Source organism: Pleurodeles waltl, chromosome 4_2, assembly GCF_031143425.1.
Source record: "Pleurodeles waltl isolate 20211129_DDA chromosome 4_2, aPleWal1.hap1.20221129, whole genome shotgun sequence".
NCBI lineage: Eukaryota > Metazoa > Chordata > Amphibia > Caudata > Salamandridae > Pleurodeles > Pleurodeles waltl.
This window is the reverse complement of record NC_090443.1, coordinates 361,906,244-361,932,417: the sequence shown is the minus strand read 5'-3', so window position 1 is coordinate 361,932,417 and position 26,174 is coordinate 361,906,244. Positions and strand designations below refer to the sequence as shown.

At 44.5% G+C, this 26,174-nt stretch overlaps 1 protein-coding gene across 2 annotated transcripts in view; it reads left to right on the top strand.

The window, feature by feature from the left end:
- FAM234B (family with sequence similarity 234 member B) overlaps positions 1-16,206 on the top strand; it is a 254,974-nt gene extending 238,768 nt beyond the window's left edge. For both annotated transcript variants that reach the window (XM_069231446.1, XM_069231447.1), the window contains 2 exons: positions 7,048-7,277; positions 15,376-16,206. In XM_069231446.1, coding sequence (XP_069087547.1) covers positions 7,048-7,277; positions 15,376-15,381 — 236 coding nt within the window. In that variant the 3' untranslated portion in view covers positions 15,382-16,206. The remainder of the gene's footprint in view (positions 1-7,047; positions 7,278-15,375) is intronic.
- The last annotated feature ends 9,968 nt before the right edge of the window (positions 16,207-26,174 follow it).

The window sequence follows — 26,174 nt, the reverse complement described above, 5'->3', positions numbered from 1 at the left end:
CCATCTCACACTGAACCGTGCTCTGTATTAAGATTTGGTATACATTAGCCAAAAATCAGCTTCCAGAAGGACTGCATTTTCATTCTGCCATGGCCAAAGTTGCTATCACTGTGTTGGCGTGCGAAATCCATGTTCTAGACATTTGCCAGGTGACTAGTGGGCATCCCTCCATATGTTCACAAAGCACTATTGTCTGGACAGTAAGGTCATCCAAAAGAGGCATTTTGCCCAGTTGGTCCTGCCAGTTGTTGTTTGATTCCATTGACAGGCCTGCCTCCAAATAGCCATTGTTTTGGTAATATATTCAAAAGGTGAAGAATCTGCGGCTAAGTCTCTTATCAAAAAAAAAAGTTCTCTCTCAGGGGATCTCCGTCATAAGCTTTGGAATAGTTCTGCCCACATTTGGGGATCCCGGAGCAATTCTTCTTATGCAACTTTTAAGTGTAGATGTTCGCCTTTCTTCAGGAATGCCTGGATGACACCTAAGACATGAATATTGTGCAGCCTATTAGAAAGGCTTTAATGGCCAGTTTCTTCAGATTGCATTTGAAAAAAGGGGTGATGAATGTAATTGTACACATACATTTAAGTCAAATTAATTAGAAAAAGGTAATTTGACTTCCTAAATCTCTTTCACAAGCCCTATTTTTAAAAGAGAAAGAAGGAAAAGATGACAGTGTGGCCCTATAGGCTGCCAATATGTAAATGTGAAAACAGTGTCTGCACCTTTAAGATCCTAGAGACCCCCAGTATCCTATCATGCCCAGCAGATGGCAGTTGCCTCAGTTCTTTTTTCCAATTCCTGGTGACAGGATTTTGGAGCACTAAGCTTTGCCTTTTTGGCTTTTTTCATCAATATTCTTACTAGGAGATTTCTGACAACTAATCCACTCAACTGATGTCATCTGTCCCTGTGTTGTTTTTTGTCTTCTGAAAGGATTTTTTTGTCATTGGTCAAATAAAATGCCATCTTTATTTGACAAGTGTCCTGCCTGTGGAAGAAAGAAGGCCAAGTCAGACCCTCATGATGTCTGCATCATCTGCATTCCTGAGAACCATGTTCCTGGCAGATGTTCACACTGTAGGAAGTTTTCCAGACGTACCCTGAGTGAAAGGGAAAAGATTTGAATTTAAGGTAAAGATGAACGACATAGACAACAGTTTGAGTCAGAAGGTGGGACATCCAGAGAACGAGGAGAGGGTCAGTCCTCTACCAGGGCTTTTTCACCTTCCTCTGAAGACTCCAAGCGTGGGAGATCCAAAAAGAGAAGCTCAGCCCAAAAACAGGATTGTTCCAGGTCGATGTCGAGAGCGTTGATGCCGAGACAAGGTAGTATACCTACATGTTCACTATCGAGGGCTGGGTTCGACTTTGAAGAGGAATTGATGGTCGACGTTGAGACATAGAAGGTCGACTTCAAAGGAGACTACGACGTTGAGGCACAGAAGAAGTTCCATGTGAGGAGTATTGACTTTGAGACATAAGAGAAAGTCAACATCGAGGAGTCTGTTGACATTAAGACCAACCAAATTTGTGGAAAAGGCCAAAAAATCAAAGCAAAGACATCCACCATCATCTCTGTACGTGAACTATTCCAGGGTATACTCTCTGTAGTCGCCTAAAGTGCTGCCAGAATCTCCTACTCCTCCAGCGACTCCACTGCCAGCACCTCCTCCAGCGCCAGTACCTCTTCCACAACCTGTTAAAGCTCCTCCTACGAGACATTTACCTTCTCAATCAATCAATCAAGGATTTGTAGAACGCAACTACTCACCTGTGAGATTCCTGCACCATCCGCATCAGTTATTTTCGAGACACTTCATCAAAGATCAGCATCTAGACCTCCTACCATTGATTCCAGGCTTATTAGAGCCAACAATGGACCAATTCTTCACACTAGCCTCAGCCAGATCTGCTTTGTCAAGGTTGTAAAAGAAGTACAGACCTTCAGCAGGACCCAATGTTTCTCTGCTCAGACCCTCTCCTAGATTCTTTGGTCATACTTGCAGCAAGGAAACAACATTCCACCCCTCTGTCAACAGTGCCACCAGACAAGGAAAGTAAGTAATTGGATTCTTTGGGGTACAGGGTTTGCGATATAGCTGCCACCACCATGAAGGCAGCAAGTGCATCAGCTCTCCTGGGCAGATAAGACAGAGCCTTGTGGGAGTCTTCACAAAGGGTTGCATATAACCTTCCTAGAGATTAGAGAGAGGACCTCCTCGAAGTGGTCAACAGGATATGATGGTCTCCAACCAAATCATCAGTGCTGCTGCTGACTCATCATTACTAGCAGCCCACGAATACATGGGGTGGCCATCAGAAGGCATTCATGGCTCCGCCTTATGGACTTTAAACATGAATCGCAGCAGTGGATTCTTAACCTTCCATTCTCAGGATCTACGCTATTGGGCAGTCATACAAATGAAGAAATGATCTGGATGAAGTCCGAAATTTTGACCCTAGAGGCAGTAGGTCTGAAAAAAGCAGAAAGAGCAAGGAAAGCACACCTACAAACCAATGTCATTTTTACCCACAGAAGCTTCAAACCCAACACTGGTACCAAGGTCGCCAGCAACACCAACCGCAGAGACCTTATCAACAGAAGCAGTGTCATCAGTTAAGAGGAAGAACCGCTCAACAGCCTTCCCAGGGATGGAAACTACAGCAGGCTCTAAACAATGAATCACTACTTTCTCTTCTGTTAGCCTGGGGAAGTATATCTCATTTGCTAAGAGAGTTACAAGTAATCACAAAAGATGCCTAAGCATTAAATATTTTTCAGAATGGTTACTGCCTCTGGTTCACCAGTCCTTCACCAGATATTCCACCAAAACCACCCAGTCACCATCTACAGATGTTGGGTTCGGAAGTAATCATCATTCTACAGAAGCATGCAGTGGAGAGTCTGTTCCTCCCAAACATTGGGGAATGAAGATTTATTCCTTTTATTTTCTGGTTGGAAAAAAGGTCCCAAAAACCAGTTCAGACTCATTCATGATTTGAAACAAGCCAACAAGTGGATTTGAAGAGAAAAATATTGACTGCTAGCACTGCATCAGATCTATTCCCAGATACTCCAGGGAGACTGGCTCTGTTCCACATACCTCCAGGACCCCAATAGCCCAAAAGCATTGCAAATTCTTGAAGTTGGTCGTGGGTCAAGTTCATTACCAGTGGACAGTGCCAGAACTTTTTATGACAGTAGTCGCTGCACATCTCAGAAAGCTCTGAGTTTTAATCTACCCGTATCTAGATGACTGGCTCATCAAGCCGTCAACACCTCAAGAGGCCTAACTACATTACCAGTCGAACACCAAGACCAGCAATCTTCTCCAACGGTTAGATCTGCATATCAATCACACCAGTCAAACTTTACTCCAGTCCAAAGGCTGCATTACTTGTGGGCCTATTAACAGCATTCAAGCAAGAGTGTCCTCTGGAGGAGAGACTATCACTGTCTGAAATGTCACTCTCTCATGAGTCGCGCAATCCACAGTGAGAACAGTGTCATCTCTTCTCGGTCGATGGCTTTGTGTATCTTACTAACTTCTAATGCCCATTTCCACATGCAACCCCTCCAGGAATGTCTTGATCAATGGGACCAATTTACAAGCAATTGGGAGAATAAAATCACAGTCTTCCCAATGCAAAGCAGTCTCTGAAATGGTAGTGCTCTACAACAAATCTGCTTCAAGGGATGCCATTTCATCAGGCTGTCTCTTCCCAGACCATAGTAACAGATTCCTGGTTGTTAGGATGGGGAGCACACATTGGATCACATCCAAATCCAGGGAACATAGTGTCCGAGAGGAATGACCTATCACATCAATCTCCTAGAGCTGGGAGCAGTTCCTCTGGTGCTGAAGACTTTTCTCTTGTCCTTCAAGACACAATTCCTGTTTGTTCAGATGGACAACACAACTATGTACTACCTGAACAAGCAGGGAACGAGGTCCAGACCTTTATCTCACAAGGCCCAGGCAATTTGAACTGCCTGTTAGCCAGAGAGCTGCGGATCACTGTGACTCATCTCCCAGTTGTTCAAAATGTGCAAGCAGTCTCCCTAAGCAGAGTCCTTCAAGAAAACTAGGAATGGGTCCTTAACAACGTTGTGCAAAACATTTTCAGAATGTGGGGCTCTCCGCACATTGACATGTTCACCATCGCAGAAAACATGAAATGCCCAGGCTTCACCTTGAGGGTCTTCCAACCTGAGATGCTGGGGAATGCCCTATGATCGACTGGTCAAGCAAATTTCTCTATACCTTTCTTCCAATGCCTCTAATTCTGTCAGTCTTGATCAATCTGTCTTACTCAAGGGCCGCAATGATCTTGATACTTCCAGAGCGCCAGGACAATTGTGGTTCACAGACCTTCTCCACAAGTCGGAGCGTCCACACATGAGACTGCTATGTAGCCCGGCCTTTCTCACGAAGTTCGGAGGCCAGATGCTCCATCCCAAACTCTCATCTTTGAGTTTGGCAACATGGCTTCTGAACTATCACAATACCGGCATTTGAATATGTCAAGAGCCAGTATGGACATTCTGAAAGAAGCCAAACTGTCCATCCATGTGGTCAGCTTATTCATTGAAATAGAAAAGGTTCTGCATCTGATGTTCACAAGAACCTTGATCCTACCAGTGCTAAGACGAAGTGATTCCCCCATACTCATTATACTTGGTCGAGTCAGGCTTATACTTCCCTTCCATAAGCGTTCATTTGGCGGCAATTACTGTCTACAGAAAATGTCCTTTACAAACCTCTTTTTTCAAAATTCCTGTTATCAAGTATTTTTTTTATAGTGTTTGAAAAAGGTTTTCCCTCCAATGGGGGGGTTATCTCCTTCCTGGGAGCTGAATATAGTCCTTTCCAAACTCATGCAGGCCTCTTTTGAACCCATTCATAAAGCCTCTTTGCCACATCTCTCTCGGAAAGCTGCTTTCCCCATAGCCATTCCATACTCACGTAAGGTTAGCTAAATTCAAGCGTTATGTTCTCATATACCATACACTGTTTTCCATTCTGGTAAGGTGATCATGAGGACTTACCCATGATTCCTACAGAAAATTATTTCAGATTTCCACCTTAATCAGACCATTTCTTTACCTACCTTGTATCAGTACCCTTCTACACCAGCTGAAAGGTCTCTTCATTCTTTAGGCACCAGGAGAGTCTTCAAGTTTTAACTGTATAGAACAAAAAAAATCTACAAGTCGGACCAATTGTTTGTAAAGTATGGTTTGGTCCGTACAAGTTTAGCCATGTCCAAACCATCTATATCCCGATGGATATTGTCTTGCCTACTGTTATGTTATCAGAAGCCAAATAAGGTTCTGTCCTGTAGACCTAAAACTCATTCTACTAGAGGGAAATGACCAATATTCCAATCGCTGAGATCTGTAAAGCGGCTACATGGAGATCTGTTCGCACTTTTACCAGACATTATTGTTTGGATTCAGATGCTAGAACAGATGCTCAAGTAGGACTGGCCTCCCTGAGAAATGTATTTGCTTAATCTGGTCAGTCAAGTTCTCAGTTGTTTCCACTGCTATTTGGTGCAGATGGGATTGCTATTCTATTCAAAGCTTATAATTATCGATGAAGATCTCATGAGAGCGAAGGCTTTCCTGTAAACCCCGTTCTCTCTCTGGTGAATTACCATTGAAGTCATAAGCAACCTTCCACCACAATGGAAATAAACAGACACAATTATTGGACCTATCTGACACTGCCACATCTTGGCAAAAAGAACTGACACCTGCTGTGCATGATGGGATACTGGTGATCTCTGGATCCTTAAAGTTTCAGACACTTGTTTTCACATTTACATAATGGCAGCCTATAGGGCTGCACTGTCCTCTTTTACTTGATTTTTCTCCTTTTCAAAAAAGGTTTGTGAAATGGATTTAAGATGTCATATACATTCATTACCCCTCTTTCAAATACAATCTGAAGAAATTGTCCGTTATAGCTTTTTTATGATGCACAATATTCATGTTGTAAGTATCTTCCAGGCCTTCTTGAAGATAGGAGAACATCTTCTCTTAAGATATATTATAAGAAGTGCTCTGGGATCCCCGCATGTGGGCGGGACTATTCCACAGCTTATGACTTTAATGGAGATTCTTCTGAGAGAAAACTGGGATTCCAGATAATAAACCATTCTTTACTTACCTTTTGTAAGTCTTTTTCTGGTAGAGACTCTAGGAACGGACTTTCTCACTAACCCTCCCATCCTCCCCATTCCGTGATTTGACTCTTCCCATTGATAAAATTCCAAGTTCAGAAATCTTCACTCTGGTCACTTCAATTTGCTTTTGGGGCTCTGCGTCTGGGAGCATGGACGCTCTTGAAAGCAACTGAATGCAAGAGTAACACTTATATAGGCTCCACACATCATTTCCGGAGCGGAACAGCCACTTACCGCCACACAGAGGTATTGCTGAAATGTTTTCGGATCCAATCTGACGCCTGGGGAATATTCAGTTGGTGAGGAGTCTACAGCTAAATAGTCACTACCAGAAACAGTGTTACCAAATGTAAATAACTTGTTTGTTAGTTTCAGAGGCAGCATCCATATTTGTACCAATCATGCCACTCAGCAACACTGTCTGATTAGGCATGTAGCAACCACAGTGTGGTGCCGGACTGTCCTATGTAGAACCCCCTGATAGGTATAGGTAGCCAGAAGTCTGCGGACAGAGGAGCAACACATACAGATTCCTTTTCAATTAGTCAGATATCTGTCATGTTCAATATAAAAGGAATGTACATTGAAATAACAATGTATTTATTGACAGTCTATGCCGAGCTTTTCTTCAGTAGCCTTTGGGTACGGCAGGGCTCCTCCTGATTTTCATTAGACACAAACCCACAGGTAATGGCTTTGTTTCTGGTTACATCAGCTTTATGATGAAAAGTTATTCCATTGTTTAATTTATTATTTGTTTTTTAATGAGTGCATTCCCTTTTTAACCTTTTATATTATTGAAACCTCATCATCAATATAACATTTTTGATTTTCTTGTTTTATGTAACTAGTTGGAGTTAGTGACCCTCAGAAGGATGCCTTCTATATCACAGTGACTGCAGACTCTGCACAAGGGAACACCAGGGACTCATACAGACCACTGGCTGTCAGCAAGCTGGGCCTGCGATGGGCCATGGCACACAGCAATGTGGTGTCCCTTGGAGCAGTACCCCTGAAAATCAAGCCAATGGAAGTGAGAAGAATCCTGTCAAGACTGAAATTTGTGAGCCAGGAGCAGAAGGTTAGTGGGCCATTACTTGGGGTAGCACTCTATATTTGCAAGTGCAATGTTAGACGAGGAAGTGGGGCTCACTCAGCTCAGGTATCAATCAGGTACATCACCTCACAATGTACTTGATGTCCCCTTGACCTGCACTGTGACAAATATTATGTTGTGGTAAAGCAACATGGGGAGTGAGTAGAGAGTGGGAGGGAAAGCAGGGCTTAATTTTCTTCCTCTAGGGCATTGAGTTTGGTGTAATGTTTATTATCCTGGAAAGTTTTAAGAGTGATGGGAAGAAAGACCAGTTTTAGAACCCGAAGGTTTGGTTGTCTGCGATGGAGTCTAGTGTCTGCAGTTTTCTGGAAATTCTGTTCTCCTAAACTTCATGGAGATATGAGCTTAAAAGACAGAGTGCCACAGATGTTCTTAGGTGGCAGGTGTTGGAGGGTAGGGATGGATAAATTTGCCTTCTGGGATTCTGGACATGTCTTTTGGAGACTGCATGTATAATCCTTAGTACTGGAAAATCACAGCTCTGATTAATATGTATTCTGCAGTTTTGGGTCTCTCATACATCCATATTCTTGAATCATTTGCTGTCATCGAAGTGGGAGTCCCACAGTACATTTAAAAGCAGCATAGAGCCCAGAAGGCTGGAAACATTCACTTCATTAACTTATCTCCATCATTACAAAATAATCAGACTCCAGCCAATCAGGCGACAGCACCCTTTAAAACACTTAACACAGAGGCTTAACTCCCTCAGATTTTCTACTACACATCGTGTTAAGAGGGGTCTTCCTGAACCCTGCTCAGTTATCCAGAATTTTGTGGCAGAAAATAGATATAAAATGGTATTTCTCAGAACAACTTCATCTGTTATTATAAACCAACTAGCTCAGATGCCAGACTCGAGCAGGAAAGGTCTTTTCAGACCTTGTGAGACCTGTGGCAAGAAGATCCTGCATTCTGAGGGTCCTCACAAAGAATATATTTACTGCCTCTACCATTCTTTTGAGGTAAAAGACTGTAAGATTTGCTGTACTTTTCCCTCAAAAACCTTAAAGGATAGAGCTAGGGAGGCTGTTGTTATGGCTTCAAAAGCTCAAGACCAGGGGCACTTCTCTATTTTAGGAGGATGATTCCTCTAAGTCAAGAAGTCTCAGAAAAGAGAGGAGCTAAGGGACATATGTCTTGTGTACCACCTAAAAAAGCTCACAAAAAGACTCATTTTGGGTCATCTGAGGAGCATGTTTTCTCTTCTGAGCGCTTGCATAAGCATTCTAAAGAAGATATCAAAATCAGAGCCAAAAACACCTTCTTCAAGATTGTCATTAGAGATCAAAAAGCCCCCCTCAGTGCTATCGACGTAGAAATCCACTCTAAACAAAAACATTGATGAAACCATTGATGGTGGCTCCATCATCGCAGACCACACTGTTGACTAAGTTAGCCCCATCATTGACGACAACACTGTCAACGATATTGTCATGTTGATGGTACCATTGTCGGAGGTCACAGGACCTACGATCTCACCCATGGGCCGTTGTCGATGAGAAAACAACTACATTGATGGTGAAAGAGGTAACGCTGTAGGTGGCGAAGACACAGATACTGTCAGCACGGCCATTGGCGATTAACTTCAGTGAGAGAATGATTTAATTCTCCATTTGTTTCACAAATGCCTGAACACACATCTACAAGTAAAGTTTCACTTCTTCCACCAACTCATTTGTTGGATGTGGAGTATTCAGGGGATGATGGTCCTTCTGGATCAGCCCATAGTCCTTCAGAACTGCATGTCAAATATCAAGAGGAGAGTGAGTAATATTGTGAGGAAGATTATTATTCCACAGGAACACAATTTATGGATAAATACCTACTTCATATAAGAAACATTACCAACCCTACAAACATGAGCCCCAGGAGGAGATGGTGCAGGTACCAGGAGCTTTGGTTCACGACTTGCACAGCACGCTGTAGGACTATTATAAAAGATTTCTAGAGCCACATCACCACCACAAACAATTCACTGTCCTCAAATTCAACCTTCTACTCCTCACACATCGCATAATTTGCATTTTCACAAAATGTTTAGGTCCAGTGACCGCTCATTTAAGGCAGAAAGGTTATCAAATATCTCCATACCTCGACAATTGGCTGATAAAAGCCCCTACATGCCAGGATCAATCAAAATGACAATGACCTAACTCGATTCAGGAAGATAGGCGTAACTTTAAACCCGCAAAAATTGTTGCTTTATCCTTCAAAGACCATTACATTTTTGGGAGCCATTTTATACACCATTAAGGACAATCCATAGCTCACAGAGGTTAGACGAACCAGGCTTAGGCTATTAGCTAAAAGGTTGATTCAAAGAAAGTCTACATTTTTCATAGATTCACATGTGACCCACTAGGAGGCTCACTTTTCTCCCTACTTGTTCATTTTATCACTTGTGTTTGGAAATCTGAGGGATTGAAGCCTCTTTGGGGAGTGTTCCAGGGGGTGCCGTCACCCGATTGGCTGGAATTTGGTTCTTTTGAAATGATGGAGATAATTTAATTAAGTGAATGTTTTTTTAGCCTGTCTAAGCTATGTATGACCTGTACTGCTTTTAAGTGTACAGTGGGACTCACGCTTTGATGACGGGTAATGATTCAAGCATATGAAGGATGCCACTACTGTAGAACTACAGTTACGGGTAACTAACTTAACTGGTACTGCAGTATGTATCTGTATCTGCAATGCAGTGAATAACATGTGAACTAGTATGCAGTGAACACTGTTTAGTCTCTCTGTGAAAGTATCTTTCCTCATGGAGCCCTCTTCAGCTACAGGCTTACCCTACTGTAAGAATTCAAACTCTAAAAAAGTAACTAAGTATGAAGGCAGAATTCTTTACCAGACAAAGATGCAAAAAGAATCCGGCCAGCAGGGGACCAACCTTTTCTGGGTGCAAAAGTCTAATTTTTTCAGCTCAAAGCTTTCCTTCCAAAAGTCAGTGGATTCATAGAGACTTTTCCCAATGGCTAACCGATGAACATAGAGCCCTCGTCAGCCACAGGCTGCTTTCTTGCTTCAGTGAAGACTTTTGACTTTCATTTTAGAGACTAAGGGCCAGATGTAGCAAAGGGCTTTACCCATTCTGTGTCTATGGGAAAATGTGTTTGTACATATTGCCCTAAGTTCAAAGACAGAACTTCCGACCGGGTTGCTCCATCACAGACAGCCTTAACTTGCACTTAGGTCCCCATCAAGTGCAGCCAGTTACCCTTCACCACCAAATCAGACTACCAGACATGCTGGAAACCATAAACGACGCGGCTGAAATCATAAGAACAATACACATATGGGCTCCCACTGACCCTTGCCCCCGTCATATCTACAACGTAGGAGGAACTCTGATCAGCTCCCACCTTACCACCATCTTCAACACCTCCATCCAATGTGGGACCTATCCAGGCAACTGGAAACACGCAGAAATCACAGCTGTCCTGAAAAAAACCACGACAGACCCAAAAGAGCTCAGCAACTACAGACCTTACTCACTCCTGCCCTTCTGATCCGAAGTTATGGAGAAAGCTATGAACAAACAACCATCTTGAACAACACCACCTACTAGATGTCTTGCAGTGTGTATTCCGCAGCAACCACAGCACAGAAACCACTTTCATTGCAGTAACTGACATCCTCTGGACCATCATGGGCAAGGGGGAAACTGCAGCACTCTTACTACTCGACCTTTCTGCATCCTTCTACACCATCTCTCACAGAACCTTCATCAGAAGATTCTACAACTCTGGACTATACGGACCCGTCCTGAGATGGCTGGCCTCTGTTTTTTCTCTAATAGGACCCAGCGAGTCAGGCTCCAGCCCTACACTGCCGAACCTCATCTGCGGAGTCTCTCAAAGATCAGCCCTATCCTCTTCACCGTCTACATGGCACCACTTGCCTATGTCATCAAATCACATGGAAGCAACATAGGCCCTCATTATAACATTGGTGGTAAAAAAACGACTACCGGCGTGGCGACAGCCGCCAAAAGACCGTCGCTGCGGCTACCAGCCGTCCACCATAATATGACCACAGCTGGATTTCCGCCACAAGAAGGGCGTAAATCCAGCTGTGGCTATACAGGCAGATGGCGGTAAGGTGGCACTGCTAGCACCAGCAGCGCCACGCCAGTAAACCACCACCAGCCATATTATGAGAACTAATACGACCTGGCGGTGTTCTGCTGGTGGTAGCAGCGCCCCGTCCCGTCTCCTGCCGGAGGACCCCCTGGATCCAGGTAAGTCGAGTCTGACAAGGGAGGGGGGTGGGGGGCGTTGTGTATGTGTATGTGCGTGTATGTGTGTGTGTGATTGCGGGTGTGTGTTGTATGTTGACTGCATGTGTGAATGTAAAGAAGTTAGTGCATGTAGGAACTGTAATTGTGCTGCGTCTGCGTGTATGTGTTGAAGTGTATGATTGGATGGATGCATGATGGTATGTATGTGTGAATGAGTGTCTGCATGTGTGTGTGTGAAGTGGGCGTGGAGGTAGAGGGATTGGGAGGGTCATTGGAAAGGTAGAGGGGGTCATTGGAAAGGAAGGGAGGTTGGGGGGGCACTTATCAGTGACAAGGAAGGAATTCCCTGTCACTGATAGGGCCTGCCGCCATGGTTTTCATGTGTTACGAACGCCACGAAAACCATGGCAATAGGATGGATCTCTCCAGCCCGGCGGCTGTTACCGCCATGGCGGTTGGAGTGAAGCCAACCCGTTATCGCTGACTGCCGGGGTCATAATGACCCCCATTGTCTACTACATAGGCGACACCCAGATAACCCTCTTCCTCACAGACAACAACCACACCACCAGGACTAACTTCACCACATGCATGTCAAACAATGTAAATTGGACAAAACAGAACTGCCTAAAACTCAATACAGATAAAACAGATTGGTCATCCACGCACTCATCAGCAGCAGACTAGACTATGGCAACAGACTCTATGCTGGCATTACAAATCAACTCATACAAAGACTCCAGAATGCTGCCACCAGACTCATATTCAATATCTCCCACCGTGCATACATCAAGCCCCACCTCAGAGAGCTGTACTGGCTATCAATCCAGAATCTTGCGAATTCAAACTGCTCACCAGTACATACAAAGTCCTCCACAGCGTTTGACCTGCCTACCTCAACCACCGCCTCAACTTCCACTAGCCTATCAGGTAACTGTGCTTAGCCACACTCCACCTGGCGCAAATACCCCACATCTGCAGGAGCAAATCAGGAGGAGGCTTCTTCTACACCATCGTCAAATCCTGGAACGACCTTCCACGCCACATCAGGACCTCTCTATCCATGCTCGAGCTCCACAAGAAACTGAAGACCTGGCTGTTCAACTGGGAGCCGGATCGGCCTACTCATCTACTCCAGCATCTGCATACCCCTCTTGTGATAAGTGTGCTAAACAAATCCACATAACATTGCATAACCTGTAAGCATCTGTTCATAGCATGCAGTGCAGTAGAGTCGCATGCGCCTACCTACCTGCCTCCTCAGAAGCCAGTGTTTGCTGCAGATGTCTTTTTTTCCTTAATATTGAATCCTTATACACATTATGCACATGGTCGCCATGGTGATGTCACGTCCCACTCCTTACTTGCGCTCATCCGCTGTGCAAAAACAGTCGAAAAATAGGGTTATATTACCAACTAATGGAGAAGTCACAGGACATCCCATGACTTAAAAGACTTCTTGGAATAAAACAACTTGCAATGTCCGAGACCAACACTAGATGGCAGGAGTAAGCAGAGCATGTGTATCCACAGCCACACATGCTACTAATAATATGTTCACCACAACTAGAATGGCTTAAACAGTGTGCTTCCTCACATTTATCTGTAAATATCATAGAAATCAGGTTTATACACTGAAAAAGAGTAATAGATTCAGAATTAGAGTTGACTTGAGCATTGTCAGCAGCCCTAGCACTGGCCCATACATTATCAACAATCCATAGTTTGAAGCACATGGTTTCCCAAAAAGTTGTAATCTATAGGGCATGAATTCAGAACCAATGTTGTAAATGAGTAATCTGAATTAGGAATGACTAATAATTTCACACTCACTACTAGGATTCTGAATGGTGGCTAGTGCATAAATGATAAATTCACTTTCAGATGCACTGAAAATTTATGGGTATTTACAGGAGTGTGGAAAGCATGTGAATCTACAGCACTACACACTAGGAACATATGCTTACAGGGTAAGTAACATTTTGCTTACTCACCATCTACAGACAATTATCGAACCTAATCACATTGTAAAATACTTGGCATGGGCAGGGAGTCATTCAAACGTTTGTGAACAGTGAAGGTAATGCCATTGTTCAATAACAAATTAAAGGCAGTTGATCCAGAATTATAAAGGAGAGAAAATTAAGGTATTTTGTGAAGCACTGGCTTAAGAAAGCACAAATCTTACTATCTGTCCTCAGAGTAACACAGTCATTATCATCTTAAAACTATCACCAACTGAATACAGGGCCATCAGTGCTGCGTTTCATCTTTCTGGGTCCTGGAGTGCCTTTGAAAGGAGACCGAGTTTGATAAAACGCTTTGTAATGTGAATCTCCCCTCTTCTCCAAAAGTGCAGAACTCTATGCCAAGATTTTTTTTTATTAGGCCTATGAAATTCTGAAATATCAAGAAATTACATATTACATAATTTAGTGTAATTTATAGTTGGAGTAGAGCTAGGGCCGAGTTTAGGGCAGTGCGACTGGTGCGGCCGCACTGGGCGCTGACCTGTGGAGGGGGGCGCTGACCTCAATGGGTGCTCTGTGTTTAGCAATAGCTTATGATTTAAAAACACCTGCTGCTGAGTTACTTGTTTGTCCCGCTTTCAGCCATCAATAAAAATGCCAAGATAGCTCTTGTGATTAATGTTCCTGCTAGAGAGAGAGATATCATTTTATCTAGTTTTGAGTCGCCATAAAGTAGCGCCTGCTGCAAAGAACACGTGCTAGGCAGATCACAGATCTGTATTTTATGTGGACAGCTGAGTGGGTTACTGGTTCTGTCACGGAGGTTTGTTGCTGCAATTCATAAGATACACCTCTAATATAAAACAGGGAGTGTTATGAACTGTCATCAAAGAGCCTCATGCAAACTGCATAAAACACTATAGGACGTTATGTTTTCCCCCCAGTCTTTTATTCCCTATTCCTAAAGTTGCTAAAAATAGTTTGTTTGGGTATGTATTGTTGGAAAAGCCAGCCTTTACCAGTGCTTTAGAATAAATGACATGTATGTGAGAGAGTGGCTATGGAGAGATGAGGAGCACTTTTTCCCGCTGAGGGAAACCAGGGAGGCGGTGATGGGGAAAAGAGAGTGGGCACCAAAAATGACTGTTGCACTGGGTGCCACTAGCGCTATAGCCTGCCATGAGTCGACCAATTTGTTTGCAAAATGTCTTGCTTAGGAGAGATGTTATGCTTGAGCAGGTATCTTACTTGCATCTCACATTTTTATTCTACATGAGGTACTCCTTCACATAAAGCTTTCACTGGAGGCACTTGCAAATCACAGTTCACATTAATTTGTATAAACGTCCTGAAATGTAAGCATAAGTGACAAGAGATTCAAGATTTCATGCAACCCTTCAAAACACTTGATCCAGCACGTGGTAGATAGAAGGGAAACTAATGAATGAAGTGTTGTTTGCTCTTTTAAACCACGTTTAAAATGAAGATCTAACTAAAGTAGAAAGTCTGCTTTGGAAGGAAGTGTGTGCAAAGCACATCAAGGGAAATTTAGTTTCACAAAACACTCACAACCAATGATCTGAATAATATTCAGTATATTTGAAAGCTTAACTCCCAGTGTGGCAAACATGTTTTCTGTACATTTTATTATTAGAGTAGAAAGCCCAATTCCCCCCCCAAAGAAATGCGTCGTTGTGGTTTTTCTAATCCAGTGCTTGTTCCAACACACCAACTAGTGTCAGTGCATACAGCATTTTAGCACTCTAAATACCACTTGTACTGGTTTGGTGCCACTTTTGTCAACCTCTTTCACTGAAATTACCAATTCTGTGTGTATTTTATTTCCCAGTTCTAGACAGCAACATGCACATAGAATCCAAAAAACTGGACTCGGAAAGGAGCCTTGGGCGGATCCAGAGCAAGATGATTTTGAGCCGAACCTGATGGGGCCTTCTCTCAATGTTGCTTGACGTGTGACTTGCTGGATTGAGGTGACTGCTGGGAGAAGGAGAGCTGCTAGGACCCAGTTCCTGCACACGTTTGTTCTAGGTAGACCTTCGGCCTGATCCAGACCCTGCAGCATGTTTTCAGATCATGGCTATAGGAACTGATCCAACATTACTTATTGTTTACATTTAAGTTATTGAGTGGTGCCAGCACAATGGAGAACTTGGTAGTAGATGTTTGCACAGCTCTATTTTTGTTGTCTGAATACACTGGACATTCTGTTCACTTGCCAAGGGAAAACGAGGTTGACTGCAATTGAGTTTATTATCTGTTTTCTCCCCTTAATTGACCCTCTAGAATCAAAATTGTGAGCAGGTGAAATGCCAAACCGTTATACCCTTTACCCCCGCCAAAATGTGGAGAGTTAATAATTATCACAATCCAATATGTAATGCATTGTGAAGTTCAAGACACCCCATCTCGATGGATATTACTCAGAGAGATATTATCATGGTTTAACCTGGCCTGTCTTGAGTTTAGATCAGTCTAACATGCATTACCCAGTGTTCTAAATAGTTTTACCTCTTGTTGAAATTAGAATCTGTATCGACCTGCAGATTGGAACCTGTTTGGGCCTGTGAGATCCCATCAACACCTGTTGGTTTGTATAACTGGTAATTGATGTGGGATGGTGTATCTCTTAGTTGTTAAACATGAAATATTACCATTTCAACATGTCTAGTATTGTGTGTCTTTGGTTGTATGGAGTAATGATTGGGTCTGGATGCCATTGGTTCAGTTAGGCGGGATTTATTCCTGCTGATTAGGTTCAGGGAATATCTGTCTGTTTAGGTACCAGCAGTAAGGCTCAGTTGTATCGCTGCATGCCTCCAAGAGTAGATGCAATGATAAGATTAGCCCAGCCTAAACTGAAGCTTCAAGCCTAAATGACAACTGGTGGGGCACCTACTATTACACTCAGCACGCCACATTCCAGTCACTCCTAACATTCAGCACACCACAAGGACAAGGAGGGCACGGGGAAATAGTAAGTTGCAACACTTTTCTTCATCTCTGTGACCAGAGGCTGGCATTTACCACGAAGTCATCGCTAACAATTCTGGACTATCTCCTCACATGCTGCGAACGTTACCTTTTGATAAGACTGGCATATCTACAGCTCCTAGTGCCATTTATGATTATTACACTGGTCAGGTGTTCTGTGTTTTAGGATTAGTCCATGAAAATCTAAAGTATTCCAACAATAATAATAAACAGTGGGAAACATTTCAGAAAGAGCAGTGCAGGCACATGCATTTCTGGTACTATTAGTATTGTTTGTAGAGTCCTAGAGGATGTCTTGAAGCAATTGCTTTCTGATCACAGTCAAACACGAGCGGTGCTGATGAAGCGTTGGACCTGTACCTGATCTAATTTAGTATTTCGTTGCTTGTTGCTAGCCAGCAGTCAGATCCCCTCACACTGCTTCAAACGTCTGCCTTTTGCAGTATTCCGCTTGTTTCCTGGGTGCTGGAAATCTTTTTTTACCATTTATTATGGTGCTGCATGGCACAACCGATGTCAGGTGTTGCAAGTAGTTGGCAAGATGATACAGAACTGGGCACATCATGGCACCACCTCAAAGTCCTTCAGCTGTCTTTAACACACCCAGGTGTTGAAACTCAAGAACCTGTCCTGAGCAATGCCCAGCAGTTCCAGCTGTCACACAAAGTGGAAATTAATTGACTTTTTACTTGTATATTTTGTACTATTTTTGTTGCGTTTTGTAGCTTCCTCTTCATGTACAGATGGGCTCTGTCATTAAAGATCTGCAGCAAGTTCAAGAAGGAACTATTGAAAACCAACAGTCATGATTTCTGTACTGCTTGGATACTGGGTATAGCTCCGAGGACTCGGTACTCAAGAGTGACAAAGTTTTTGTGTCATAGGTGAAGCTTGACTTTGAAAGGCTCACGAGTGAATGGTGGCTTGTTCTCCCCGGTAAGCCATCCATCTGAATGCCTCTGTATGAATGGGGTAGAATAAATGTAAGACAAAGTGGTTTATTTCCGACACTGGGCTCCTAGGCCTAGCCGTTCCTGAGGAAAGAAGTGAAAAATGCCTTCTTCACTGGACTATGTTAGAAAGCAAGAGCATATTGGTTAACTTCTTTGGGGACGAATTCTAGGACTCTCCTCTGTATTTTTGCCACCCTTGGGGAAGAATTGTTTAATTTTTCACAAGGAAAATTGTTTCCATGATGATTCAAATGTGAGAGTAGCTGGCCTCTCTGACCTTTATAGCCTGGACCTTTGGACTGGCGCCTGACATAGAAGCTGTTCTCTCAGATAATCAGCCTATCCCGCGGTGTGTGTACCTATTCCCATCTGGTGTTGCAGTCACTGCCAAAGTCCAATATACTGTCTTCAGCACTGAGGTTTGTTACTAAAGGTTTTGGTGTTGGTAGGTGATTGAAAGTCAACTCTTTTTCCTTTCGTGGTGGTGGAAAGTGCAGTTTACTGAACCAAGACAACTCTATGCTGAGCAAATTGAAGAAAAAGGATATGATGTTGAGAATATGAGCATATCTCTTTACAACATAGTGGGTGCAAATAGTTTGGGGACCACAACAGACAGGCTGGTGACCTAGGTACAACCGACCACAGAAAGTAGGATCTTCATTGTTAGTCATAAATGTTGAATAATATTCATGCAGCCCGCGCGGACCTTGGAGCACCTTCTTTAGTATATTTTAAACTTTGAGGAAAATGTAATTGGAGAATACTCATCACTGAAAATAATTTTCCAAAAACTCTGTGTAGTCGGTCAGTGATGTATTTTCTTTCTGAATCCTGTAGAATAATAGTTGAAGATATAAAGTAACATTTGAATGCTCAACACTTTTTAATGGAGAAAACAGAAAATATTCGGACCACTCAATTATCAAGGTAAAACAGCTTTCCAGTGGTTGCTCTCATGCTCGTAATCTTCCCATAACTAATCTTCACTTGAAGGTGTATTCACAATTGCAACTCTTGAATTCACCATGCCCCACCATGTCATTTGTCTAGCTCTTGCAGTTTCCATGAGGAGTGCTTCAGGGGGAGATTGTAACAGGGTACGGTTATTTCTCAAGCTGTAACAGCCTCCAAAACACAGTACTTGACATGTTTAGGATCATCAGAACAACATTATCTACAGTTTCACTGGCCAGTTACCTACAATGACAGGAAGTGATCATCTAACCTCCCTGAAACAGCTCATCTCATTCCTCATTAAATCAAAACAAGTGGAACCAATGAAAGTTAGACCCTACCGAATTCCAGAAGCTCATTGGAAAGCAGTTCAGCAGGAGTTGGATGCAATGTTGAATGTAAATATAGTTAAACCTTTGTACAATAACTGGTAGTTTACAATAGTCCTGGTACACTAGCCCAATAGATCCTTAAGATTATGTGTTGAGTTCTGACAAATTAACAACTGTAATGCTGTGGTGCTTACCCAGTGCCCCAAAAAGAAGAACTGATAGAACAACTCAGAAAGGCAATTTACATCACCACACGGTATTTTTTTATTATGCATCTTTTTATTGGTACTTTTATATAATACAAAAACAGAAAGAAAAAGGAAGAGACAGTTTACAAAAACATGTGGAAGCGTCCTGTGCTCCCAGGCGCCAAAAACTCACAACTGCAATTTACAACAGTATATTAACAGCATTTAAACCACATGTCAAGGTAAGCGTTGAAGACTCGTAAGGGCTTCAAACTAGGAAAGGCGCAGCATGTCGTAGGCAAAGGGACAGTAAGACACCACTTACGTGTGACAGAAAGAAGAACAACAAAAAAACATTGGTCAAATAGAGGTACAGGAACAGCGCTACCATTCTGGGGAGAGGAGAGGCTGTACACGTGGAGGGGAGGTTTAGGAAGCAGAGTCGCAGAGACAGAAGAAGGTATGGTGGGGTGTAGTCCAAGGAGCACCTCATATTTTGGTAAACCCTATAGCTCAAGGTCGAGTTACTCAAACAGTTGGAGGGCCTTGAGTCTAGGAAGAGTAAGGCAACAATATTCCAATGGCAAGTAATAGTTTTGCAGGGGTTGCCAATTATGAGTGAATTTAGCTTCTGTGTGGGCTCTCTTGTGTGAAAGGTGTTGCATGGCCAGGACATGCCAAAGGCATATAAACCACTGAGCAATTGGAGGAATGGTGACCTTCTCCCAATGTAAGGCTACAAGTTTGTTGGCGGCACCCATCATATGACTTATTAAATGCCATTCAGTATGTTTCATTACCACCAGGTTTGTAGGGTAAATGTCAGAATTGAAAAGCCTATGACCCCTTTAATATGGGTAGAAACCTACCAGAATGTCGAAGTGATTGAGCAGGACTACCAAATATGCAGAAAATCCCTGGGGGCCACAGTGGAATGTTGAAGAACATCGTATGTGCAAGAGATTAGCCTGTGTCCCATCAAACGAGAAAGCGAGAATTTCAATGTCGTAGCTGATTGTATTGCAACCTAGCTGCTTTGGGGAGATGGAATTCTTTCTTACATTGGTCGAATGACTTGAAGGAGTCACCCTCAAAGAGGTTTCTGGGAGTATGGCAGTCCCCTTCTCCCCACTGGGCAAAATAATGTGGCCATAGGGCAGGGGTGAAATCAAGGTTGTGTGTTATGGGGATATGGGGTATTTGGGGAGAGGAAGGTGGTGAGGACTCTCTTCAACACAACTTTGTCTCAGATTTCAGGACTATTTTCGGTCGAACTGCGATGTACGCATGTCTCGGCCTCCCATGTTGGCGAAGCCACACCAGATCCCATAGGGGCTGATAGGGCATGACCCTGCCACTGTGAAACCAATGTTTCTCACTTTCCCAAAAGACCTATTCTGAAATGTAGCGTAGGTGGGCTGCCCAGTAGTATCCAAGGATTGTTAGAGCAACCTAGCCCTCTCCGGCCCCTGGGAAGCATCAGTGCTGTATTCAAGAACCTAGGGTGTTTCCCTCCCCAGATAAACGTCCGTACGTCCCGTTGGAGGCGCAAAATATCTTGTGGGATGGGGTTAGGTAACGTTTTAAAAAGACAGAGAATTTTGGAAAGAATGGGCCTTTTAACTGCATTGAGTCGGGCCAACCAGGATACCTGCAAGGGTTTCCAGCAGCGCAGCTCTTCTAAGACAGATTTCCGATACTCTGGCCAGTTAGCCTGTGTCCAGGTCATTAAAGATGAGGTTACATTGAGCTCCAACTATATGATAGATCGCTGGGCCCATTGGAAAGGAGTGAGGGACTGCAGAGTGGGGAGGTCAGCTTTGGGGATCATAAGGTTTAAGGCTTGAGACTTAGTCAAGTTAATTTTAAAGCCTGAGGCTTTCTCAAATGCGATCAGTGTTCGCTGGGAGGGAGGTCTCAGGCCGAACGAGTGTGAACAGGAGATCATCGGCAAACAGAGCTAACTTATGGGTGTGGCCTCAAAAGGGGATGCCCACTATGTCTTCCACCTGGCGGACAGTGATTGCCAGTGGCTCAAATGCTAAGGCAAAATGTAATGACAAAAGCAGACTGTCTTGCCTGGTTTCCCTTCCCAGAGGGATGGGAGGGGAAGGACAGCTGTTAACGTGAATCATAGTGGTGGGGGATGTATAGGAAGCCATTATTTTAGAAATCATTGTTGGACCAACACCAATCTTATGAAGGACCGATTGTAGAAAAGACCAGCTGACTCTGTCAAAGGCCTTCTCTGCATCTAGTGAGAGAAGGCAAGAGGGTATACCATGACAATGAGATTTTTCCACTAAATGAACAATACAGCAGATATTGTCCACTCCCTGCCTATTGTGTATGTAGTCGATCTGATCTGATTAAAAAATGCCTGGAAGTTATGGCTCCAATCTATTCACCAGGATTTTAAGAAAAATCCTGGTGTCCATGTTTAAAAGTGCAATAGGGCAATAGGACGTGCACAGGTAAAGGTCCTTTCCTGGCTTTGGGATCAGAGTCTGACTCTGACATGATGGGGGTGAGACCGGTATTCAATATAAATGAGTTAAAGAGTGCCAGCATGTGGTCCTACAATTGTGGAAGGTATTTTCTATAGAAAGCCACGGGGAGCCCACCTGGGCCTTTATGTTTTGCCCAAGGGAAGATCTTTAAGGGCGCGATGCAGTTCTTATAGGGTAATGGGAGTCTCCTGCAGTTCAGAGTGGAGGGGGTCAAGTGGATCCCACTGGTAGTCCTCCAGATAAGCATCTATGATGGCTTGGGTGGCATCCTCTCCTTTATAGAGGGTGCTGTAGAAATCTAGCACCTGCAGAAACAGCCCAAGTGCTATCTCTGGCCTGTATATTAGATATGTGGGAGCATTTGTGTTGCTGCTGTAGTCTGTGTGCCAAGAGAGTCCCCACCTTGTTCCCTCCTTCATAATATTACTGTTTCAAGGCAGGCAATGATCGTTCCACCCTGTTAGTATGGTGTGTCCGCACCTGACCGCGCAGTATGGCTAATCCCTATTTGTTGTTTTTGAATGGGGCCGAATGGTCGAGACATTCCAATGCCTGAACAGCACCTGCCAGTACCATCTCAACCAAATGAGCTTCACAAGCGATGACTAAAGAAGATATAGATCCTCTTATAGTTGCTTTAAAGCCATCCCACAGTGTATGCCCTGTAATTTGTGGGTGTGTATTGGATTCAAAGCAGTGTATTATCTCTTACCGAATGTCCTCAGCATTTACAGGATCTCTCAACAAGTGTGGAAAAAGGTGCCAGCGTATGTAGGCCTGAGCCATGTTCCCCAAGTCCATGTTAATTCTATGTGGGCACGATCCGACATAGATATGTCAGAAATGATAGCTGCGTCAAGGTCCGGTAGTAAGGAGTGGGTGAGGAATCAGTAGTTAATACGAGAATAGGAGTTGTGAACATGAGAATAAACAGAGTAGTCGCGGGTTTGGGGATGTTGTAGCACCGGGCATCTATTAAGCTTAATTCAGTAAAATGCCGCTTGAGAGCAGCAGACATTGCTGTGGTCCACTGGAAAGATACAGTGCTACGGTCAAGTTCCAGGTCCCAGACTAAGATAAAGTCTCCCCCAGCTACTAGGTCTCCCCCCTCCTTTGACAACTGTTCCAGTAGTAGAGCTCTAATATGTGTCTTGTGCATGATGGGAGTGTAAATATTCAGGAGGGTAAGGGGTCGTGAGCCATGTTGAACTGTCAATTTCAAGTACTGGCTCTCACTATCATGCACTGTCTGTAGTTCTTTAGAGCAGAAAGTGGAATCGCAACCCCAACTGTTTTAGTTGAGGTGTATGCCCACTGGCGGATTAGGTACCTAGGAGGGGACATTCGGTCAACATCCTGTTGCAGGAGGTGGATTTCTTGCAATAAAATGACATCAGAGTCTTGCAAGAGAAGGTGGCACCAAATCTGCCTCCGCTTGTTAGGTGCATTGAGACCCCATACGTTAAGTGAGAGCAGTTTAATGCACAAAGTGTTAGTCATGGTGGGGAAGAATGAGTTGAGTCAGTGTAGATTGGCCATGGCAGGGAGGAGAGATGCTTAAGGAGGTGCCGCTTCCAAGTAACGCTGGGGGTGACACTCGCCATCCACACAAGGGGCATGCACCAGTATACGGCCTGTTGTCCAGCCAAGAAAGTGGTCGAGGATACAGAGCATTCTCTAGCTGTCATAAGGGGGTGTATGGGAAAGGGGTCTGCGTAAGGCAGAGGGAGTTTCAACTGAACTCTTGGATAGTGTACTAAGACCACCTTGCATATCTAGATGATACAATTATCCTTAGACCTTTCTGTGAAGAATATTATTATAACCTAGGAGGAGTTTTACTGGTTTTAAGAGAAGCAGAGCTCACAGCTAAATTCAGCTAAATGTACTCTGATAAGGAAGACAAAAAGCAATTTAATAGCATAACCAATAGGAGGCCAACTGGGCCAAAACATCCATCTCAAGTCCTGGCATGGCAAGCACATTTTCTCACCTGCCATACTGGGTGAGTCACTTCCCCTGAGGTTCGGGTCATGGGGGAGGGACAGAAAGGCCTGAGAATGCTCCGGTATCTCAGACTCCCACGGTCAGCAAATGCCAGGGTGTAGACCAAACCAAGGATATACAAAGGCAGGCTCTGATTCCAGGAGAGAACTGTGTCCTCAATATCATGTTTTGCCAGGGCAGTCAGATGTTACAACCCATGGGCCATCAAGAAGACTTTAGGCCCTCCGCCCTTCGTCAAGGGGGCAGATACATCCAAATATAGATTGTCTGTAAGATGGTGGAAGTGCACCAACAGGAGAGTATAAGATTGTACTATTCCAAGTTGGTCAAGATATGGAGATGCACCCACTTTGTACTTCTCCTAGGCAGAGCCAGAGGTCGAGGGAGCAGGAAGCAAGCTTCTCTTAAGATTGCGTAGGTGTTGTATATCCTTCTTGGCTTTGCAAAATAGGAGTTCTTTCTTGTGTTTAACTGAGCTCCTGGATTTTCTGTGGTCCATGTAGGTTACTGGGTGGCACGAGTCGCAGAACGGGGAGAGAGGCTAGCATCATGTGAGCTTGGTTGCAGATTTAGAATTTGCTAAGCCCCTTTCAAGGATCGTATGCCCCTGCGTTTGCCTTGCCACTGGAAGATGATGGCAGAGGGGTGCCCCCACCGTTAGCTAATGTTAAGCTCTTGGAGTCTTGTAGTGAAAGGCCGAAAGACTCTGTGACTTTGCAGTGTATTAGGGGCAAGGTCTTGAAAGAGAAGAACAGTACATCCCTTGAACACTAAATCGGCCTTCTTACAGGATGCCTATAGAATTCCCTCCTTTTCAGTTAAACAGTGCACCCGTGTTAAGATTTCTGGGTGCGCATCAGGATGTTCTGGAGCCGGCGACACTCATGTGCTCTGTCCAACGCTGGGGGGGAGGCATCGACGTCACCACGAATGGCATGCAGTAGTTCACCAGTAAAACTCAATAAGTCAGTGCCCTCCAGGACCCTGGGGATCCCTCGAATGTGAATGTTGTTCCTCCGACTCCTGTTTTCCAGGTCTTCTTTCTACAGTTGTAGGTTAATTTGCTGTTCTTCCAGTGTTGTAACCCTGGGTCCGAGAGCTTTCTGGTCCTCAGTGTGTGTGTTGAGTTTTTGATCCAGATTGTTTAATCACTCACCTAGCCCATCAACATCATGTCTGAGATCATGGATACAGTACTTAAACTCCATCTTGAGGGAGGCAATTTCAGTGCGGAGTTCCTGGAGAAAGTTGTCCATATAGGCTTAGGCAATATTCATGGGAGTGACAGCCCCTGGGGCAGCTCCGGAGGGGACATTGAAGGAAGCCATGGGTGTCGGAGGTATATTATGTCACAGGAAGGTTAGGGGTACTTCCTTGGAGGGACCACCTAAAGGATCCTTTGCTATTTTACCATGTGGCTTGACAAGACGTAGTGATCTGGGGTTACAGTTCTCCCCGAATGAATAGTCCAGGGGGTCTCCAGCAGCAGTAGCAAGTAGACGGACAGAGGTTGTGGCAGAAAGCGGGGCAGTCAACAAGGTTAAGCCTCTACTGCAGAGCAGAGCATGTACCCCACACTCCTGAGATCTAAACAAGCTTTTGGGTCCTGGGGTGGCAGAAGTGGCCGATGCTGATGGTAGAGTTGTCCCCAGGTCCCACTCCACAAACTGTGCTGCAAAGCAGGGGCAGGCACTGTGCTTTGGGCTGGGTGATGTAGAAGAGACTTAATGAATAAGCACCTGAAGGGCCTCAGTCTGAGACACTGTAGAGGGCTGCCAACACAAATAGGCAACTCTCTGTACCCCAGGGTGCTTGCAAATTGTAAGGAGGAAGGAAATGGCCAGCATTCAGAGAGGATCGCAGTCTGGTCCAAGCCCCCGCACAACACGCTGGGTCAGGGCTTCCCAGCTGTTCCGTGGAGAAGTTCTTTGCTCGATGGCTCTTATATCCGAGGTGTCCACCAACGCACCACCCTGCTTACCAGGGCCTCCCTGCAGCCCCTGAGAGCCACTAGTCAATATTCAAAGTGGGGGCCTTAGGGCACCACACAGTCTGTCACCCAAGCACCTGGATGTAGGCAATGGGGCAGGTGCAATGTATAAGTCCAGCAAGAGGGCTGGGGAGGAGCTCCCGGCGACTTCCCCCAACCTGTATGGCCTCGTAAGCCTGGGCCTCCATGGTGATCTGCACCACTCAGCACTCTTGTGTCCTCGCGCTATTAAGCCTCTGTGGAAGGCCACAGGGCGAATAGGTGGGGTCAGTAGGGACCGACTCCCGTGCAGCCAGCCATCAATAGGGTCTGTTCATTGCTGCTGGCAAGCGTGACAAGCACTCCCCAGTCAGTAAGACCGCAAGGCCCGCAGCACACCTGCTCTCGCATCCCTCCCAAGATGGCAGGATGCAGCGTACCAGGCTTCTGGGCACTCCAGGATGGTAACTGCGCTGGGATGCCAATGGTTGGGGGAGCGTAGCACTCAGGTGGTCCCCAAAACAAGCTGGCGGTCGTCTGTCACTTCACAGTGACAAGTTACGGGGACTAGCGAGGTTTGGTGTACTGTAGCAAAATGGCAGTGCTGTGATCTTGGGCAGGGGCGCCAGGTAGGTCTTACTGCTAACGAGGTGAGGATGGGCTTCACAGCAGCCACTGCTGTACCCATAGGACAGAGAGAAGTCTGGGTACTCGACCTGC